This window comes from Convolutriloba macropyga, unplaced genomic scaffold, assembly GCF_964194025.1.
Source record: "Convolutriloba macropyga unplaced genomic scaffold, txConMacr16.3 SCAFFOLD_1240, whole genome shotgun sequence".
In the NCBI taxonomy this organism is placed as follows: Eukaryota; Metazoa; Xenacoelomorpha; order Acoela; family Convolutidae; genus Convolutriloba; species Convolutriloba macropyga.
This window is the reverse complement of record NW_027449905.1, coordinates 1,773-21,363: the sequence shown is the minus strand read 5'-3', so window position 1 is coordinate 21,363 and position 19,591 is coordinate 1,773. Positions and strand designations below refer to the sequence as shown.

At 34.7% G+C, this 19,591-nt stretch overlaps 1 protein-coding gene across 1 annotated transcript in view; it reads left to right on the top strand.

The window, feature by feature from the left end:
* Positions 1 to 18,129, top strand: part of LOC142355409 (uncharacterized) — a 50,285-nt gene extending 32,156 nt beyond the window's left edge. Inside the window, exons 4-7 of the mRNA XM_075407598.1 lie at positions 4,141 to 4,398; positions 11,514 to 11,644; positions 17,324 to 17,608; positions 17,920 to 18,129. Of these exons, the coding sequence (XP_075263713.1) occupies positions 4,141 to 4,398; positions 11,514 to 11,644; positions 17,324 to 17,608; positions 17,920 to 18,096 (851 nt within the window). The 3' untranslated portion in view covers positions 18,097 to 18,129. The remainder of the gene's footprint in view (positions 1 to 4,140; positions 4,399 to 11,513; positions 11,645 to 17,323; positions 17,609 to 17,919) is intronic.
* The last annotated feature ends 1,462 nt before the right edge of the window (positions 18,130 to 19,591 follow it).

The following is a 19,591-nucleotide window of genomic DNA, read 5'->3' as shown; positions in this document are numbered from 1 at the left end:
GTCAGTTTCGTGATAATGTGACAAAAAGAGGAGAAAAACGTGAAGAATGATCGAATGCCTAAAATTAAAAAACAAAACTAAATTTAGTTGTATCTAGGTCAGAAAACCATAAGTTCAAAAACCACCATTCAATTTTAAATCAGTAGGAAAAAAGCAAGAAGTAGCATTCTTTATTTTTAGACATTAAGCTACAAGTTGACCAAATTAAGAGAAAAATGGTGGAAAAATTCGATGAACCATTGTTTATTTAAAAATCAAACAATTTTAAAATTCAAAACGACCAAAAGCTTTGTAGTAAAAAAACTAGAAACATTAATTTGGAACTGCTCAGGTAGCCAATTGCACCTATCAACAGTGAGATTTGATTTGAAATGCTCTGTTCTTTAACTAAATTAAAAAAGAACGATCGATTTTTTAAAAAAAAAAAGATACCGACTGATAACAATCCAAATTATTTTCGGAATGTAAGAGTCCAAGATTCAACAAATTGAGCCATGTTATATCGGTTTGTTCATTAAGAACACTCATATGTTTCCAATGATATAGATCGAGATAGTTTGTTGTAAAAAGATCTGTTGAAAATGCTGCGTTTTTAATAATCATAGAGTAGACCTAGCAAAAATCGGCAAAATTTTAATTTCATGCTACTTTGAATGGAAGTAGAGGTAGGACTAGCTCCCTTTGCAATTTACAAAGTTTGCGTTAAATCTTTTTGGTTGTGCACTTTCGGCAAATTTATTGAAAGTGGACTAAAGAAGTTTTTTTCGGGCAACTTTTAATGTCTTATATTCACAAAAATTTAAATCACGAAAACTAGTTTTGGAAAACCAAATTACAAAAAATGTTTTTCATTCCAAATTATACGCTGGACGAGCTTTTTAATGCTACCAATCAAAGCTCTTTCCGATAAATATATCGATTGGTTAAAATTACAAAAAACCACAAAAAACTAAAAAAGAACAAAAAAACCCATTTGACTCTTTAGTTCCTCCCCCCTCAGGAGGACTGTGGACAGTTAGAGAAGGTTTTTTAAGATATTGTAAGACATTGTCAATCTGATTTTACCAAAAGACATAATACGTGAACAAATTTTTAAGACATGCATGCTCTTAAATAGATTAGATCTAGACTTTTACAATAAACTCCATTGAAATCTCAAAGTTGTAATTGTAGTTTTTATTGTTCCAACGCCTCTTGAGGGGGGAAGAACTATATACTCAAATGAGTTTTTTTTGTTCAGACAATTTTGAGCGATTGATATATTCATTGCAGAGAGTTCTGAGTGGTATCATTAAAAAGCAGGTCCAGCGTAGAATTCAAAATTAAAAAGTTTTTTTTTTATTTTCGTTTTCTTCGAGGAGTTATCAAGGATTGAAGTTTTGTTTTTATAAGCCTTTCCAGAATGGAAGAGGGAATTTAAAAATAATCTGAATTTCACCTTCTAGCGCGAGTTGTCGTGTTTTATGAATATTAGACCAATTTTTTGAATATTAGACCGATTTGCGTTATTTTTGTTCACATTATCGGGAATTTTTGCGTAAATGTTCTAAATTTTGCTAAATTGTTAACAATAATGCTATTGATTTCGTTCTTAAAGACACAAACATTTTTCTGATTTAGTTTTTTTTGGCTAAGTATTTCAAAATTCAGCCTTTTTCCTCAAAAATTAACCAAAATAATTTTCTTTAATCCACTTGGATTAAATTTGCCGCAAGTACACACCCAAAAACATTTAGCACAACCTTTGTAAACCACAAAACAAGGGAGTACTATTTCCACTTCCATTGAGAATAGTCCAAATATAAAATTTCGCTAATTTTACTCTATGATTGTCAAAAAGGCTGCCTTTATTTTTGTTTTTTAACAAACAAATTATTTTGATCTGTAATATTCGAAACATTTGGGTATTCTGAGTGAACAAAAAGCAATAGCATGGCAGATTTCATTAATTCTTCTTACATTCAGAAAATAGTTGAGATTGTAATCAGTTGCTCTTTTTTTAAATTTTTGATCTTTTTTTAAATAAAGATCAGAACTTTCAGATCAAAGCTCACTGTTGATAGGTGCAATTGATTTCATAAGCAGTTCCAATTTATTGATTCTAGTTTTTCTTTACTTGCACGATTATGGTCGCTTTGTCTTTAAAATTGTTTGATTTTTAAATAAATTATGGCGTATTTTAAATAATTATGGTTTTTGGCACGTTTTTTCACATTATCACATTATTGACAGTTCACATTTTACGATATTTGCGTTTAAAGTACAGCACAATTTAACATTAAAATATTTAAAGTCATAGACTATGTTTGTATCTGCTTTGTAACACTTTCTCTAAGAATTCATGGATAAGTAAAAGAGCCTATTTTCTTTTTTGAGTAGATGGCTAACGATTTTCATGCCTTTGAAAACAATTGTTTGACAAAAACACTTTTTAAGTTTGCATTTTTGTTCTTTTTTGTCTATTTTTTTACCGAGTCTCGTTGGTTACATGTCAAATTTTACATTATTTTTGTCAAGGGAAGGTGCAAGCGTACAAAATCTATTGTTTTTAAAGAATTTGTCTATATTTGACTTTATTTTTGTATACGTAAGAGAAATTCTGGTTAGTTACAGATCTCAAGCGCTTTCAACGGACGAAAAAACGAATTTTACTATTTTTTTCATTTTCTAGCTAATGGCTTTCATGAATTTGAAGATGATTGTTTTCGAAAAATACAAAAATATAACTTAATTTGGCCCTTTTTCCATTTTTTGTCTACTTTTTACTCATTCTCATTAATGTGAGGTCGCATACCACAAAAATGGCGTTTGAGGAAGGCTCAGATGAACATATTTTGAGGGGCAAAATATGGCTTTACAGCGTTTTTTCGCTAGTTTTAATTGAATTTTTGTTTGTTGTCTCTATTTGTTGTCCTTTTTGTAACCGCATAAAAATTTGAATAATGACTGGTCTGAATGCCTTCTTATAGAGATGTTGGTGATCATAAATATGTTGGATGTATTGAATTGCTGTCTAATGGGTTTTCATTACTTTGAAATTAATTGTTTTCAAAAATATAAGCCAATTTTTTAACTTAGGCTGTTTTTTATCCTTTTTTGTCTAATTGTTACCGAGCCTTATTCTGGAGTCCACATGCTGAAATCCACAGTCAAGAGTTTATTATTATCTAAAGCAGCCAAGTTTTGATGTAATAATTCTCTACGTTTTGCACTTTTGGTACTAATTGGCAGGAACAAATGACATGCCAGGAACAATTTTTTGCTTCTTTCCAATAGAAACAGAAGTAGCCTTAACTTGCACGAACTAAATTTATTAAACAAAGGTGTTACAGCGAATTTCGTCAGCAACCTCAGGCTATACACAACTATAGCAGCATTACGGACATATTTTAACACAAGGACAGACAAGCTTAGCCTTCATGTCTCTAACACATCAAAAAAGTTTAGGCGGAGCGAGTTCCAAGGTCCCGCTTGACTACCTTCTTCTGGTGACAAAAGTTGTCTAGACATTCTCATTCCGGTATTTTAATCCTCTCTTCAATAAACTTCTTTGAGCTATACTATTTTTCCGATAGTACTTTATTTGCACTCCTGTTAAGTTCATTCCGATGATATCTATTTTTTCATGATAGTTCATTGAGACTTCCGCAATGTAGCCCCCAGGTTCGTGAGACTAGAAAATCTATGGCACATCTAATGAAAATATAAGATTGCGGTAGGGGGGTGTCTAATTATTCATACTGGTGGGATCTATGATAGGAAGGAACCGAATTAAGTCCTGGGTGAACTTTATAGCCTCTACTTTATTTCATTACTGCTAAATTTACTTGTAACATAATTTCAAGTAAGAACAATAAACAATGTTTCCTGACAATCTGTTCTTTCTATAGGCAAGACGGAAAATGGAGCTTAGGTATGGACGAGTCCGAAGAGGCCGAACTCAATTATGGCCCAGGCCTAAAAGCCCGACTTTGCCCAGACTAGGAGCTCGGTCGCACCTACTCCTGCTCGGCGACCCAAGTCCGACCAACCTATGCATTTTTCGGGTCGCGGACCTCATAATGGGCTAGAGAATGTTTAACCCCGCTTAATTTACCATCCTCGCGCATCGCGTTATTTCTCGACAATTAATGTTTACAGGTCTTCACATGTCAATGTCGACTCCATTGCTTCTCCTCGTGGGTGCAGTTCCTCAGTTCCTAGGCACAGTTCTCATGTTGCGTATCTCAGTAGATATCTCCAAGGCAGCCAAGGCCAGCAGGGCACTCATGCTGGGCGGAGGTGGCAGCAGCGAGGAGGGGGGAGGGGGAGGGGTCGCTTACAAGAACGGGGTTGCCGGATCAGTGGGGGGCAACTTGGATTACACGTTTGGTGTGGATTACTACATTAAACAGCTAGGTATGCGCATTATTAATTAGTCTCAAACAAAATTTCTGGCAGTTATAATACTCCTGTTGTCTTTCTGTATGTGATTTTTCACTTGACAAATATTCGTCATCACCCGGGTCGAGGTGTCATCGCCATTCAACGCTAAATTATGTAAGATAAGCGGTGAATGCGGAAAATTTTGTAAGATAAGCGAAAAGTGCGGTGACATTACATGAATCAGGCGGTGAATGCGGTGAAAAAAAAATTATCGCCTGGTAGCGGTGAAATTACATAATTTCACCGCTCTCAAAAAGTGACCAAATTAGGTTGCGATGAAACTACATGAATTCTCCGCTTAACTTAGTGGTGAACTTACATAAATTCAACTCTTAGAAAAAAAGTGTTAAAATTGTGTGAGATCAGCAGTTAATGCGGTGAAATTTATGGGGAGTAAGGGAGCAATTGTTAGATTTAACCCCCCCCCCCCCTAAAATTACCCCTTAATGTTACATAATTTTGACACTTTGTTCTAAGTTGTGAATTTATGTAATGTCACCACTATAGTAAGCGGTGAACTTACAAAAAATCACCACATTTCACCGCTAAAATATGTAATTTCATCGCTAAAAATCGCAAATCTTACGAAAATTTATCGTGCATGTTTCACAGAAAGCAGAGTGAATTTGATTTATGTTCAAAACAAAAATGCTAAACTTTCGTGAGAGATGGAGTAGTGGAAGAAGAAGAGGATGACATGCAGAGGGTGAGAGGTTCGAATCCTTGTACGGGCAGTGAAATACAGTGTATTTTTGTAAGTTCACCGATTACTATAGTGGTGAAATTACATAATTTCACCTCATTTCACCGCAAAGTTAGGTACGAAAATTGCGGTGAAAAAAACTTGTCACCGCTTACCTTTTTTTCCAATTTTTTTCTCGACTCGGGTACTACCACCGGCCAGTGATCCGCCCAGCCCCGCCCCGGATATCCCTGCTGCTGCTTCTGCGACTTTTGAACCACCGCCCGTTAGGGATTCAGGACCCTTCCTTTTGGATGACATGGCCCCTCCCCCAAACGCACGGGTTCAGCTTTTGGAAGCACCCATGGAGTTTCAAAAAACGCAAGAAATTAGGGAAAAATCTTGAGCTTTTTAAAGTATCAACTGACTTATTTTAAAATTCTCTGAAAATTCTGAATGATGTCAAACCATATCAAGTTGCTTCATGATAACACCGCTTTCTTTTATAACTTTTATTTAAGATTATTATAATGCTGGAAAAATTAGACCTTTGAGAGAAAGGGGATGCGTTGTTTGGATATTGTAAAGCTTTCAATAATCCTGAACTCGTTGCAATTGAGAAAAAAAAACGATGACCTCAAGAAAACTAAATTGTATTTGCTTCCCCAAATGACGGAATATAGTCCATTGGTTCATTTGGAAATTTCACGCGCCAAGTAGTGTTTAGTCTCTGTTGCCTAAGAATAAAGTCAGTTTTTCATACGTGACTTTTGACATTCTCTTAATGCCCCATTATAAAACCAGTGGTGTCTCATCCAATCAAGGCATTATTCAAGTGGCATCAAACTTAGTATGGAGGATCCCCTGTCTAAATTGAAATCAACTTGTCTGGAATCGAAATCAACAAGGTTTTTGTTGTAGCTTTTCTATAAAAAATTGTGTTTTGATAATAAATTTTTTTGAATTTTGCAAATAACGAATTTTAAAAATAGGTATTTTTGAGCGGCTGAAGGTAGAGTAACTATGTTAATCTTGCGAGATTCGGCATATCAATTCGGCACATCAAGTCATGCAAGAGAAACATCTAAACTGGAGTTAGATGACGAAGCCAGTCACCTTGACATTATTTGGAAATAAACTCCATTTTAGCATTGGGTTATCACATTGGTTTATCACATCACGTGAGTTTTTGAATTTAAAAAAATATATTTACATCAATGATTTTAGCAACTATTTAACACGCTAAAACCGAGATGGAAGTGCGCGTTAATGATAGATCACAAAAAATTTCCAAACGCACATTGCTGGCGCATTCGTTTCTGCTTTAAACTCCCTCTAGCAGATCAAAACTTTCGTGGATTGAAAAATCTGGTTTGGTAGAAAACAACTAAATTCATCAAACTTATAAACATTTTGTTGAGAACTCCCGTGCAAGATTGTGAAAAGATAAACAACCACACAGTCTTTATAATCAGTGTGAGAACGAGACGCTGAAGAAAAAATAGTTCATCACCTTGAACAGAAATTATTCAAAATTGACAATGAAGGGAGAAAATTTTTTGCAATTTTTTGAATACAAAGCGTTGCAACAACAAAAATAATTCTTTTTGTTACAGGAAGTTATCGAAGTAGCTCGGGTCCATATACAATCATGGAATACGGTAGACAACTGAAAAAGAAACAAAACTGTGGTCATAATAAAATAAATAATCTCACTCAAACTTGCACTCAAAGAATAAGCCAAAACGTCTGAATAAACTCAAAACGTCTGAATTCAATATACTATGAGCCATGTCCTAATTAAGGAGGTTAACTTGAAAAACTACAAACTTTGCTAAACAAGGTTAACTGTTACAAAATTTTAGAAGACCTAGTTAGCAAAGCACATTTGTTTACTAAGAAAATTCTACAGGAAAATATTGCTAAAAACAAGATAAAGGTGTTGTTGTTTTTTTCAAATCTTTTAAAACAGATGGGATCCGGAACACATCAAGATGAAGTATGAAGGCCAACTACCAATTGAGCAAATTTAATTATCTGAATTCCGTAGATTAGGTAAAACGACCAGATAATCAAAAGATGAACCTTTATTTTAAAACGGTGTAGAAACATTGTAAGATGTAACTCGTGATAGTAGGTAGAGGCGCAACAATTGAATAAGGTTTCTGTTTCTCCTGTATGAAAAAATACAAAAATTGCTTTTGTTGGTGATGATTGTAACTCTTGCCTATCTAAAGCTTTAGCAAGATTAAGTTATACAATTTCAGGTATGATTATCCTATTTTTTTGTTGAGTTAGACCTCCTTTTTGATATAAGTGAGACAGAAGCATTGACTTTCTCCAGATTATTGTATTAGACATAAAACAATGATTCTTTTATTCACTAAAGAAATTTTAACGTGAGCATTAGAATACTAACAGTAGTTCGCGATAAAAAGTTATCAATCAAATTTAAGGAAAAAAGACAACTTTAAGAGTAATATTAATGAAAACGTTAACGGAGATACAAAATCATCAATTATAAAAGCTTCAAATGTATCTTAGATTTATAAATTGATTTCAGTAAAATTGACATGCCTTCATTATGCGGTATAATGGGTCCTGATTTGATCAATGGTGGCCGTCTAAATTAAAATAATTGTTACTGTTTCTTTTTATTCCTTGAGAAGAAAAATTCTGCGGGTGCAGATTTCAGATTTCAGATTTTAAACTGTTACAAAGTTTTTACAGGATTAAGTACTGTTTCCAAATTTGGGTAGACCTAATTAGCAAAACACATTAGTTTTTTTACGAAAAATCTGCAAGGAAATGCTGCTAAAAACAAGAGAATTGTGTTTTTTTTCAAATCTTTTCAAAACTGGTAGGGATACCGGAACACAACAAGATGAAGCCAATAACCAATTAACCAGATGTGAATATTTGATTTCTGCAGATTAAGTATATCGACTAGATAATCGAAAGAGGAACCTTAAATTTTAAACGGTATGGAAACATTGTAAATTGTAACTCGTGATGATAGACAGAGGCGGAACAATTGAATAAGGTTTCTGTTTCTCCTGTATGAAAAAATGCAAAAATTGCTTTTGTTGGTGATGATTGTAACTCTTGCTTATCTAAAGCTTTGGCAAGATTAAGTTATACAATTTGAGGTATAATTATCCTATTTTTTTGTTGAGTTAGACATCCTTTTTGATATAATTGAGACAGAAGCTTTGATTATCTCCAGATTCTTGCATTAGAAATAAAACAAAGATTTTTTATTCCCTACTGAATTTTTCCCTTCTTGAATACTAACAATAGTTTGCAATAAAATGTTTTCAATCAAATTAATGGAAAAAAAGACAACTTTAAGAGTAATAATATTAAAAACGTTAACGGAGATATGAAATCATTGATTATAAACGCTTCAAATTTGTTTTCCAATTAAGAATTGATTTCATTAAACTCGACATGAGTTCTTTATGTGGCACAATAGGTCCAGATTTGATCAATTGTGGCCATCTAGATTAAAACACTGGTCATACAAAGAGCTTTTTTTTCCTTTACAAAGAAAAATATTGCAGGTGTTTTTGTAAAATTCTCGGAAAGATTTCTGAATATCTCGTCTATTCTTCTCTTGAGTTTTTATTCATTTCGAGGAAAAAAATGACATCTCTTTATTATCATCATATTGCGCCATTGTTTCTCTAAGGATGAAAGTTTTTTTGATGAGCCGATGATCCGAGTTCGATTTTTTACTATGGAATTTTAAATATGAAATAATATAACAAAATTATGTTGCAGCAAACTCGGCATTCCCCATTTTGACGTAGAAGAAGGTCTAATACATGCCAATCTTTTCAAACTAAAAATGATGACTTTAATTCTGGATAAATTTTTAAAAATCGGTCAAATTTTAATTCTTTTTTGTCGGCAAAAGTACTAATGCATGATTAAAATACCTTCAAGTCGGTAAAACACGATTTTATTGCCCTGCTGGTTATACAGTTAAAACTCACAATTTAATTTTATGGTTTGGAGCAATTTACCTCAAAGAGATTGAATTATTTATATCCTTTTGGTTCTGCATTTGAGACTAGTATATCTATATTTAAATCATATTCCTGTCCTCAAAAAGAGTGGGGGCATAAACTCTAAATAAAATTCTATTTGTTCACGAAGAGCCCTATATGAGGGAGAATAGTAAGCCAACTTTATCTCTTTACTAATCCGACCACCCAGCCCTTCTCAGGCGCTCTCCTTTATTAGCCCCGCTTCATTATTCCCAAATTAGGTTGCCCCATCTCTTCTGCTCCCAGAGGACTGGAAACCCGGCCGGAATTATTAAAAAGTCCGGTTGATAATTTCACACCGACTGCGTGCTGCATATTGGCTAGAGGCACCAGATTGGACTGAGGCCTTCTTATAACTAGTTGTAACTAGTGAGTTATTCGACCGGTATAATTAAGGAAGAGGATGGTATTTATTACCAGCATCGCACTCAATACTGTATTATGACAAATCATCAAGGAAAAAGTGGATAAATCTGGTTCTAGTCTCTTCGCTTACCTTTAGCGCTTCAAAGATATTGATTGGATTTTTGCCAGTTTTTGATGGCATGATTTTTGTAAGAATACATGTGAGCTTGACCAGGGAAGTCAATATGTAATCATTAACGGATTTACATGAAACGCGAGATCGATAGAAATGAAGAATAAAGAAACGATGCGAAGCAAATAATAAATGCTGAAAATAACTAAAAGAGGTGTTTTCAAAAGAAATTTTCCGATACCATCCTTTGGCTAGGAGTTATCTTTTCATAAGTTGAGCAATTCAGTTGGCCGAAAAATCAGGTCTCCCTAATCCAAAGACCCAGTTGATAATAGGAGTCCGATGCAGGAAAAGAACAATGGCAATTCTTGTATAGTTTTTGCATCGGCCAAATGGCAGGGATTTGGAAACAAACTCAAAGACGTGCCCTGAGATGGGGGTTGAACAAAAAAAACGTTCTCTGATTATCAAAATAAAGATAGCATTATTCATCACAATTTGCTCTCAATTAGTTTTTTTACTCGTTAGAAATTGTCTAAAAATGGCGAATAGAAGTTACAATCTTGCAAGTGCGTTTGTTGAAATTTACAGATCGTTGGAAGTCTTACAAAAGTTGTAATCGAAACGGTTCTGCTGGAAAACTTTTCATAGCAACAAATATCGAATGGTCTCAATGAAAAAATTGGGCAAATTTTTTGCGGTGAGAATTGTAGAGCACGTAAATGCGATTATGCAAAAACATTATAGTCTCCATAACCATTTATTTAAGAAACAGCTGAATACGCTTCAAAAAACAACATCTAATTTTTTTTATCATTGTCAATATCCGACAAATTGGTCATGTTTGAGTCAGTGAACTAAGTTATCCCCGTAAATCGGGTTCCAAGACAATTTATTATTGATATAAATAATTCTCGGTGACTTCACTTTGAAATATTATTGTTGAATAACGGGTAAGAAATCATACACACGAAAACATCGCATTTTCTCGGGCTTAATTATATGATTTCTGTACGATTCACACAAAAATGTGTGAAAATTAAAAGAAAATCAACTGGCAGCCGGGTATTTTTATGCAAACTAGAATTTCAGCCGCGAGAAAAATTGTGTCAATATTCATTACAAGAAAAAGATCCTGCAAGAGAGAGTGTTTGATAGTTTTATGCTGACTCATTTAATAAATGTATCGCGGAAACTGATTTTTGAACCTATCATAAACATGAGTCGAGACACTGCAGATTAAAAACTCCGATAATTGAATTTAAAAAAATTTACATGGTGTGCAATGAACGATAGAAAATACTTTCACTCTGGGAGGTTTGCAAAAAAGTAACAAAAATAACACATTTATCAAAGAGAGGTATGTGAAGAGTAAAACTGAATCATGAGAGGCATCAAAGTAATTTGAAAGATTTAGGAAATTAATATAAATGTATTTTATGATATTTTTTCCTCAGATTCAGTTTGTGTCGAATAATAATAATGTTCCTCTTTCTCAAATCATTATTGTCTAAGTTTTTGTTTTCATATAGGCTGCTAGAACTGCCTCTACTTTAGCTGTTGATGTTTGGCTCTCTGTTGGAATTGACATGATGCCCAAACTTTTTCATCAAATGTCTGGGCGTCATTTCCAGCAAGTTTTTGTCACAAGTGATTATTTCATTTGATTACTTTATAAACTGTCAAAATAATCATTCCGGTCAAAATAGACAAGATCTTTGGAAGTTTTCCCGCAAAAAAATTTTGTTCAAAAACCATCAATTATACCTTTTTGGGGCAAAATTGCAACACAACTAAGGTGAGTTGGCCCCACGCGTGAAATGATTCTGTAGTGTAAATAGGTAAGTGCAAGTGTATGCGTGTTATTGTTTTTAAGTGAGGAGCTATTTCATCAGATGGAGTTGGATGACAGCAGTTGTGGTGTTCCCTTCTTTCTTCATCTCCCTCCTCTCCTTCTGTCTCTTCCTGAAGGGATCAAAGACTCCACACTACTGCGGATACTTCCAGGTATACGTAATAAAAACACAAATCTATTTCTGTTGCTGCAAATCATACGAGATAAACGTTGATCTTCCAAGACTCTTGCAAGCTAAGCGTTATTTGCAAGAAACCTGCAGTGAGTCTTGTAAATTGAGCGTCGGATGTGCAATTATAAATTCAACACAACATCAAAGCACATCGCTGTAGGAACAAACGATTATCCAAAAGATTTTGCTGGAGGATACATTGTCTTGTAAATTTTTTCTCATAGCTTGCAAATGTACAATTGATGTGAACAAATTTGAGAATTTGTTCCTATCACTTTTCTCTACGGCAAGCTTTTACGAATAAAATAGCTGAATTTTCAAAATTTCTGCGCAAGATTAAAAGCTGAATTTTCACACTTGCTGAGTTTTCAAAATAAAACACAAGATTAATATTAAAAAAAGAACATATTCTCTTTTAAAAAATATGAGATGATTACCAAGAAATGAAATGATCTGAACTGAAATGTAAACGTTGAAACTTGTGTTTGTATAAACGCCAACAACCAAATGGACTATTTGAATTCTTACGAGATTCTTACTAGATAAAGAGACTTCGAATACCCTGACGTGACAATTTCGAGGACGTTTCTCCAGAGTTTTGATAACTTCTGCGCCCTTAATTCACAACGCCTCAACTTATTGCTCTTGCTTTATCTCTGTAAAGCATTATCAGGGCATATTAATTGACATTTATTGACAATTTAGTCTTCAAATCAACTCCACCAACCCTTCAAATACTTCTCCTCCTCAATTGGTGGCCCATCGCCACTACTTACACTCAACTACTTGACTTTACCTCTAGACTGGACTTCACATGTTGACTTCTATGACACCCAGTGACATACAATTATCTCAACTCTCCCCACTTTAGCCCTCGCCTTATCAATCTCCCTCAACTAATCCAACTAATCGTCTACAGCCTTGAAAAATCTATCCATGAGAGCATATCAGCCTCAATTGCTTGCCTGCTCTGTTACATGTTTCGTTCCTCTCTGTAATTATTTTTGCTAAAATTTGAGTTATGAAAGAAAAATGCTCCCAGAGTGAGGTGTGTGTGTATGCGTGTGTGTGTATGTATGTGTTTGTGTGTGTGTGTGTTTGTGTGTGTGCTTGTGTTTGTGTGCGTGTGTGTGTTTGGGGGGGGAGCGGTGGTGGTGTGTGTGTGTGTTTGTGTTGTTTGTGCGTGTGTGTGCGCGCGTGTGTGTGTATGTGTGTTTGTTTGTGTGTGTGTGTGTGTTTGTGTTCGAGTGCGGGTGTGTGTTTGGGGGGGGGGGGGAGCGGGTGAGAGAGTGTGTCTGTGTGTGGGTGTGCGGTGTGTGTGTGTGAGAGAGAGAGAGAGAGAGATCAAACGTTTCAAAAACAGGGCAAAAATGTGGAAAGAGTATTGTACAGCATAACGAGATAATTGTTCATGTTAAATTTTTGCCGTGAAAATGTACTTGTAGGAACGGTTATGGAACCCATTTTTTTAGCAAGCGGCTAAACAACTGAATCTCAAATTTGCAGTGTGTACCAAAACAACATGAAATTTTGTCGCTTCAGGATGATACATTTTAAAACTTTTTTCGTTCGAATTGCTTCAATTTCACCATCACTACCAGGAAGTTGGTCGGTTCTAAATCAATGATAACAGTACAAGCGAGCCGAAAAAAACCGCCTCAAGGCAGCAAGCTGGCGACATGGGGCAATGCCTAAAGTATCATTAACAATAGCAGCCACACGCTTACAATTAATCAAAACGCTAAAAACAATGAGGAAATCTAAGCAAATTGGTAAATGTATTTAATTTCAAATCTTTGGCGTTTATTAATCCTTTATTTGTTTCAAAATGTGATCGAAAACATTGAAAGATTAGATTTAATGTCTGTAGAAATTTTACAATGCTAACCGTTTATCACACTGCATTATTTATATAAACAGAAAAAAAACTGTTTTCCTTTGTTTCGAATATTACCTCTGTTTTTGATTGTTTGCCTTCTGTTTATGAGTTTTGGACTTTAGCAGTAGCGTAGTTTGTAATGTATAGTTAATGGGAACTGCTGGTACTAATCAAGGTGCAGTGGTTATTTTCAGATTTTTTGATCCTTGAAAAGTAACCCGTACTTATTTAAACTATCTCCCTCAATTAATTCAACTAATCGTCTACTGGCATGAAAAATCTCTCCATGAGAACATATGGGTCTCAATTGCTTACCTGCTCTGTTAAATGATTCGTTCCTCTCTGTAATTAATTTTCGCTACCTTTTTGAGTTATGAAAGCAAAATGCTCTCAGAGTGAGGTGTGTGTGGGTTTGCGGTGTGTGTGTGTGTGTATTATTTTTTTTAGTATTATTTAGCAAGCGGCTGAAAAACTGAATCTCAAATTTACAGTGTGTACCAAAATAACATGACGTTTTGTCGCTTCAGGATGATACATGATACATTTTGAAACTTTTTACGTTCGAATTGATTCAATTTCCCTCTCATAACAAGCAAGTTGGTCGGTTCTAAATCAATGATAACATTAGAAGCGAGCCGAAAAAAACCGCCTGAAGGCAGCAAGCGGTTGACAGGAGGGCAATGTCTAAAGTATCGTTAACAATGGCAACTACACGCTTACAATTAATCAAAACGCTAAAAACAATGAGCAAATCTAAGCAAATTGATAAAAGTATTTAATTTCAGATCTTTGGGGTTTATTTATCATTTATTTATTTCAAAATGTGATCGAAAACATTGCAATATCAGATTTAATGTCTGTAGAAATTTCACAGGTTAACCGTTATTCACATTGCAGTATTTATATAAGAAGAAAAAAAATGGTTCCATTTTTTCTCTAGATTAGTACTTTTGATTCCTTAGAGCCTTATGAATTCGTAGAGACATTCAATCTAACTTCTGTTTTTCGATCAGCTTAAAAAACCAAAAAAGCAGACAATAAAGCGATAATATATTCCTGATTTTCATTTTTTGTGCAATTGAAAAAATTGTTTAATCGTTTTTACGAATTGAAGAGGAGTATTGGTACTCTACGGGCTTTTTTTAGATTTTTACCATGAGCAATTATGTTCTTGTCGGGAATTTTGATTTATTATTTAACTTTGATTTATTATTTAAATTTTGACTTATTTAAACTATCTCACTCAATTAATTCAACTAATCGTCTACTGGCATGAAAAATCTCTCCATGAGAATAAATCGGTCTCAATTGCTTACCTGCTCTGTTAAATGATTCGTTCCTCTCTGTAATTAATTTTTGCTAAATTTTTGAGTTATGAAATCAAAATGCTCTCAGAGTGAGGTGTGTGTGGGTGTTCGGTGTGTGTTTGTGTGTGTGTGTGTGTCTGTGAGAGAGAGAGAGAGAGAGAGAGATCAAGTGTTTCAACAACAGGGCAAAAATGTGGAAAGAGTATTGTACATCATAACAAGATAATTATTCATGTTAAATTTTTTCCGTGAAAATGTACTTGTAGGGTAGGTTATGGATCCAATTTTGTTTAGTATTATTTTGCAAGCGGCCCAACAACTGAATCTCAAATTTACAGTGTGTACCAAAATAACATGAAGTTTTGTCGCTTCAGGATGATACATTTTAAAACTTTTTACGTTCGAATTGATTCAATTTCCCTCTCATAACCAGCAAGTTGGTCGGTTCTAAATCAATGATAACATTAGAAGCGAGCCGAAAAAAACCGCCTGAAGGCAGCAAGCGGACGACAGGGGGGCAATGTCTAAAGTATCGTTAACAATGGCAACTACACGCTTACAATTAATCAAAACGCTAAAAACAATGAGCAAATCTAAGCAAATTGATAAAAGTATTTAATTTCAGATCTTTGGGGTTTATTTATCATTTATTTATTTCAAAATGTCATCGAAAACATTGCAAGATCAGATTTATTGTCTGTAGAAAATTCACAGGTTAACCGTTATTCACATTGCATTATTTATATAAGCTGAAATAAAATTGTTCCATTTTTTCCCTAGATTAGTACTGTTGATTCATTAAAGCCTTATGAATTCTTAGAGACATTCAGTCTAACCTCTGTTTTTCGATCAGCCTAAAAACCAAAAAAGAAGACAATAAAGCGATAATATATTCCTGACTTTCATTTTGTGCAATTGAAAAAATTGTTTAATCGTTCTTACGAAGTGAAGGGGAGTATTGGTACTCTACGGGATTATTTTAGATTTTTACCACGAGCAATTTTGTTCTTATCGGGAATTTCGACTTCCTTTGTTTCGAATAATACCTCTGTTTTTAATTGTTTGCCTTCTGTTTTTGAATTTTGAAATTTAGCAGTAGCGTAGTTTGTAACGTATAGTTAATAGGAACTGCTGGTAATAGCCAAGGTGTAGCGGTCATTTTTAGATTTTTTGATCCTTGAAAACTAACCCGTGCTTATTTAAACTATCTCTCTCAATTAATTCAACTAATCGTCTACTGGCATGAAATGTTTCTCCATGAGAACAAATCGGTCTCAATTGCTTACTTGCTCTGTTAAATGATTCGTTCCTCTCTGTAATTAATTTTCGCTAAATTTTTGAATTATGAAAGAAAAATGCTCTTAGGGTGAGGTGTGTGGTTGGGTGTGCGGTGTGTGTGTGTGTGTGTGTGTGTGTGTGTGTGCGTGTGTGTGTGTGTGTGTTAGAGAGAGAGAGAGAGATCAAACGTTTAAAGAGAGAGAGATTAGTAATTTGCTACATAACAACATATAAATGGTAACGGGGGGTCATAAAGAACACTGGGGGGCCGAAACAGAATAAATCCTAATTTTTGTGAAAATGTGATCGAAAACATTGCAAGATCGTATTTCTTTTCTGTAGAATTTTGAATAGGGTAACCGTGTTTCGCTTTGCATTTTTCATAAAAGCAGAAAAAATAATTGTTCCCATTTTTCTTTAGATTAGTTCTGCTGATTAAATATAACCTTATCAGATCTAAGAGACATTCAATCTAACTTTTCAATCAACTTAAAAAAAAACAAAAAAGAGGAGACAATAAAAGCGATAATATTTTCCCGATATTCAATTTGTGCAACTAAAAGGATTGTCTAATCGTTTTTACGAATGGAAGAGTAGTATTGGTACTCTACGGGCTTTTTTAAGCTTTATAGCCAGATCAATTTCGTTCTTGTCTTGAATTTTGACATCTTTTGTTCGAAACATTACCTCTGTTTTTGATTGTTTGCCTTGCCTTCTGTTTTTGAATTTTGGACTTTAGCAGTAGCGTAGTTTGTAATGTATAGTTAATAGGAGGTGCTGGTATTAATCAAAGTGTAGACGTCATTTTGAGATATTTTGAATCTTTAAAAGTAACCCGTACTTATTTAAACTACAGAACCCCCACCTACTTCCCCTCAGTTATCTACCCCCCCCCCTCCCCTCCCCACCCCACCGCATCCCCTTCCACTCAGTACGCCTCCTTTTAACTCTTCGCGGTTGCAGTACCACTGATTTCCAAAAATATGTGGCTTTGAAAGTGTTTTAGTTTTAGTCGATTTCTTAGAGATAGATGTGAGTGATGTCATTTCAGACGTTTAATCAACGATAATGCTGAAATAATCAAACTTTTCCTAAATTTATGATTTTCCGGTATAAGTATGCGCGCCTCCTCAAATAAAATCGAATTTTGAAACCCCGATTTTTTCGTTTGGAGAAATTATTTTGCATATTTCAGGCGACGTGCGATTCCCTCATTTTCTTCACACAACCCTTGAATCTGACCATCCTCTGGTTGTCCCTCATCTTCAAACATCTCCCTCCCAAACACAAACATGGAAAATCCCCCCTCATGAACGGAGGGGGTCGGGACTTCCCAGACAGCATCTCGGCCACGACTGCTTTGAGCTACGGTGGTCCTGGTCAATTGTCGCGGGCAACATCCATTAAGTACCTGCCGCTCAGTTCTGGACTTCCGTCTTCAACATCTGGCATATTTGTGAACACTATGCCAGTCTCACAGGTGGAGTTGATCCGATATTCAGGATATATTTAAAAATCTTTTTAAGAAACCAACTGACTAAAATAACCCCCCAATAAACATTTTCACTTGTATAAATATCTTATTTTGAAAATAGTCAAATTTAAGTAGAATTGTTTTCTTTCTAAGTTTCCGAAACATTGATTAAACGCGTATTAGTAATCTAAGTTTATTATTTTTTTATTTTTTAGGTTTGTTTTAGGAAACTTTTTAGTTTCCAAACTTAAACTTTGTTTTTATTATTTCACGAAATTGGGCATCTTTTTTCTACCGAAATTTGTCTGATATTTTAGATAGTAGCAGGAGGTGTCCCCCCAAACATGGTATGTCCAACACCCCCTCCCGGAACCCAATTCCAGCAAGCGGGTAAATTTGGGGTGAGCACCCCCGGATCATCTCTTCCATCAGCTGCCCCCCAAGGAGGAGTCTACATGACGGAAAATGGTGAAGTAATAACACTTCACACTTGAAAATTCCCTTCTCATCTCTAGTTTGTAGAACATATATTAACACACACGATCATATTAAAACGCAAGCACAGTGCTAACTTGTGCTAGCCGTCAGTTTTATCCTCAGGTTGGCTATACACCAAAACCACCCTATAATCAACTCATCGATTTTGCATTGACAAATATAAATAACTTTTTTCATCCGCTGTTGATGTTTTTGGTGATCTCAAAACATTCTAGAGCTTCGACATTATTTTGTCAGTTAAAGTTATTGAAAAATTGAGACCTCGGTTTCAAATGGACGAAAGTTCATCCTCGCGCGGGGTGAAATGCTGGCGCTAACTGAAGGATTTTTTTGGATGAATAATGTAAGTTGTTCTGATTATAACCCTCAGGTTAAATATGTACTTGCATGCAAATACTTAAAAATTAATCGCCGTATCAGTATTGTTCTTATTATGATAATCTTAAAATTGTTGATGCTCGTTCTCATAGGTAGAAAGAGGATTTGAACTCTCCTACTTGTCTGTTAACGGGTATTTTCTTATGTTCTTATGTTGATCAGATTGAGCGAAAACTCTGTTAAAACGTTTCTAAAACAAGTTTTACTGACTAACGTTTTTACTGAAGAGCTTTTGGACGCTTTTCAGGATCTAAGATTTGTTAATCAACTTCGTTTGCTTTCTCTTTTATATAATAAGTTGATTTGTTCTCTTGTTGTGTCCAGCATGTAGGCGACTAGTAAAAATTTTGAAATTTCCTGACCTTCCCCAGTGTCGTATATCGGTTTGACGTTTCATTAAGCTAACTTTCGAGATAAACGATTCGACCGAGGCACGTTCCTTAATGAGAGGATCGTATCATACCTAAGCGTTAAAAGCGCTAAAAATAATCGTTTTCAAGCCATTTGTCAACTACCAGTTTAGCGCTCTCCAATAGTTACCTAAATACCTCATAATTTATTCAGCGCTTCCCCAGCAAAATTTATCGCTAACCCTAATTGTCCATAATTTTTTACTGTTTCAAAAACTAAAACCAGCGTCGAAAGGGCTTTTTCCTGCAAAACTATCAACAATTTTTCCATCTGGTTATGAAAATCAAAATAACGTTGACCTTGTTCGGCTTCCAACGCCATTAAATTGCCTTTTATTGTTCAAATTAAATGCTCTCAAAAAGACTGTTATTTTTGGCGAAAATTATCTGATCATCTTTTCACTAACGAATATACGTGGTGGTTAATAGAATGTGACCATTTTTCATTATAATTTCATTTTTCCAGAATTCGTCAAAAATGAGAATTTCCTAATTAAACGTAATTTCTCTTCTAAAAAATCTCCTTAAAATTACTTTAAATGATAAGTCGTTATATCCCGCAAAAAATTAAGCAGATTTTTTGAGTCTTTTAAGTAGATAAAAACTTTCGCCTCTGTATTTTAGGACAACAAATGAAAAAGTGGAAAGACCTACTTGATTGCCAGAATCTTAGACTCTGTCTTTTATCCAATTCGCTTTTGTC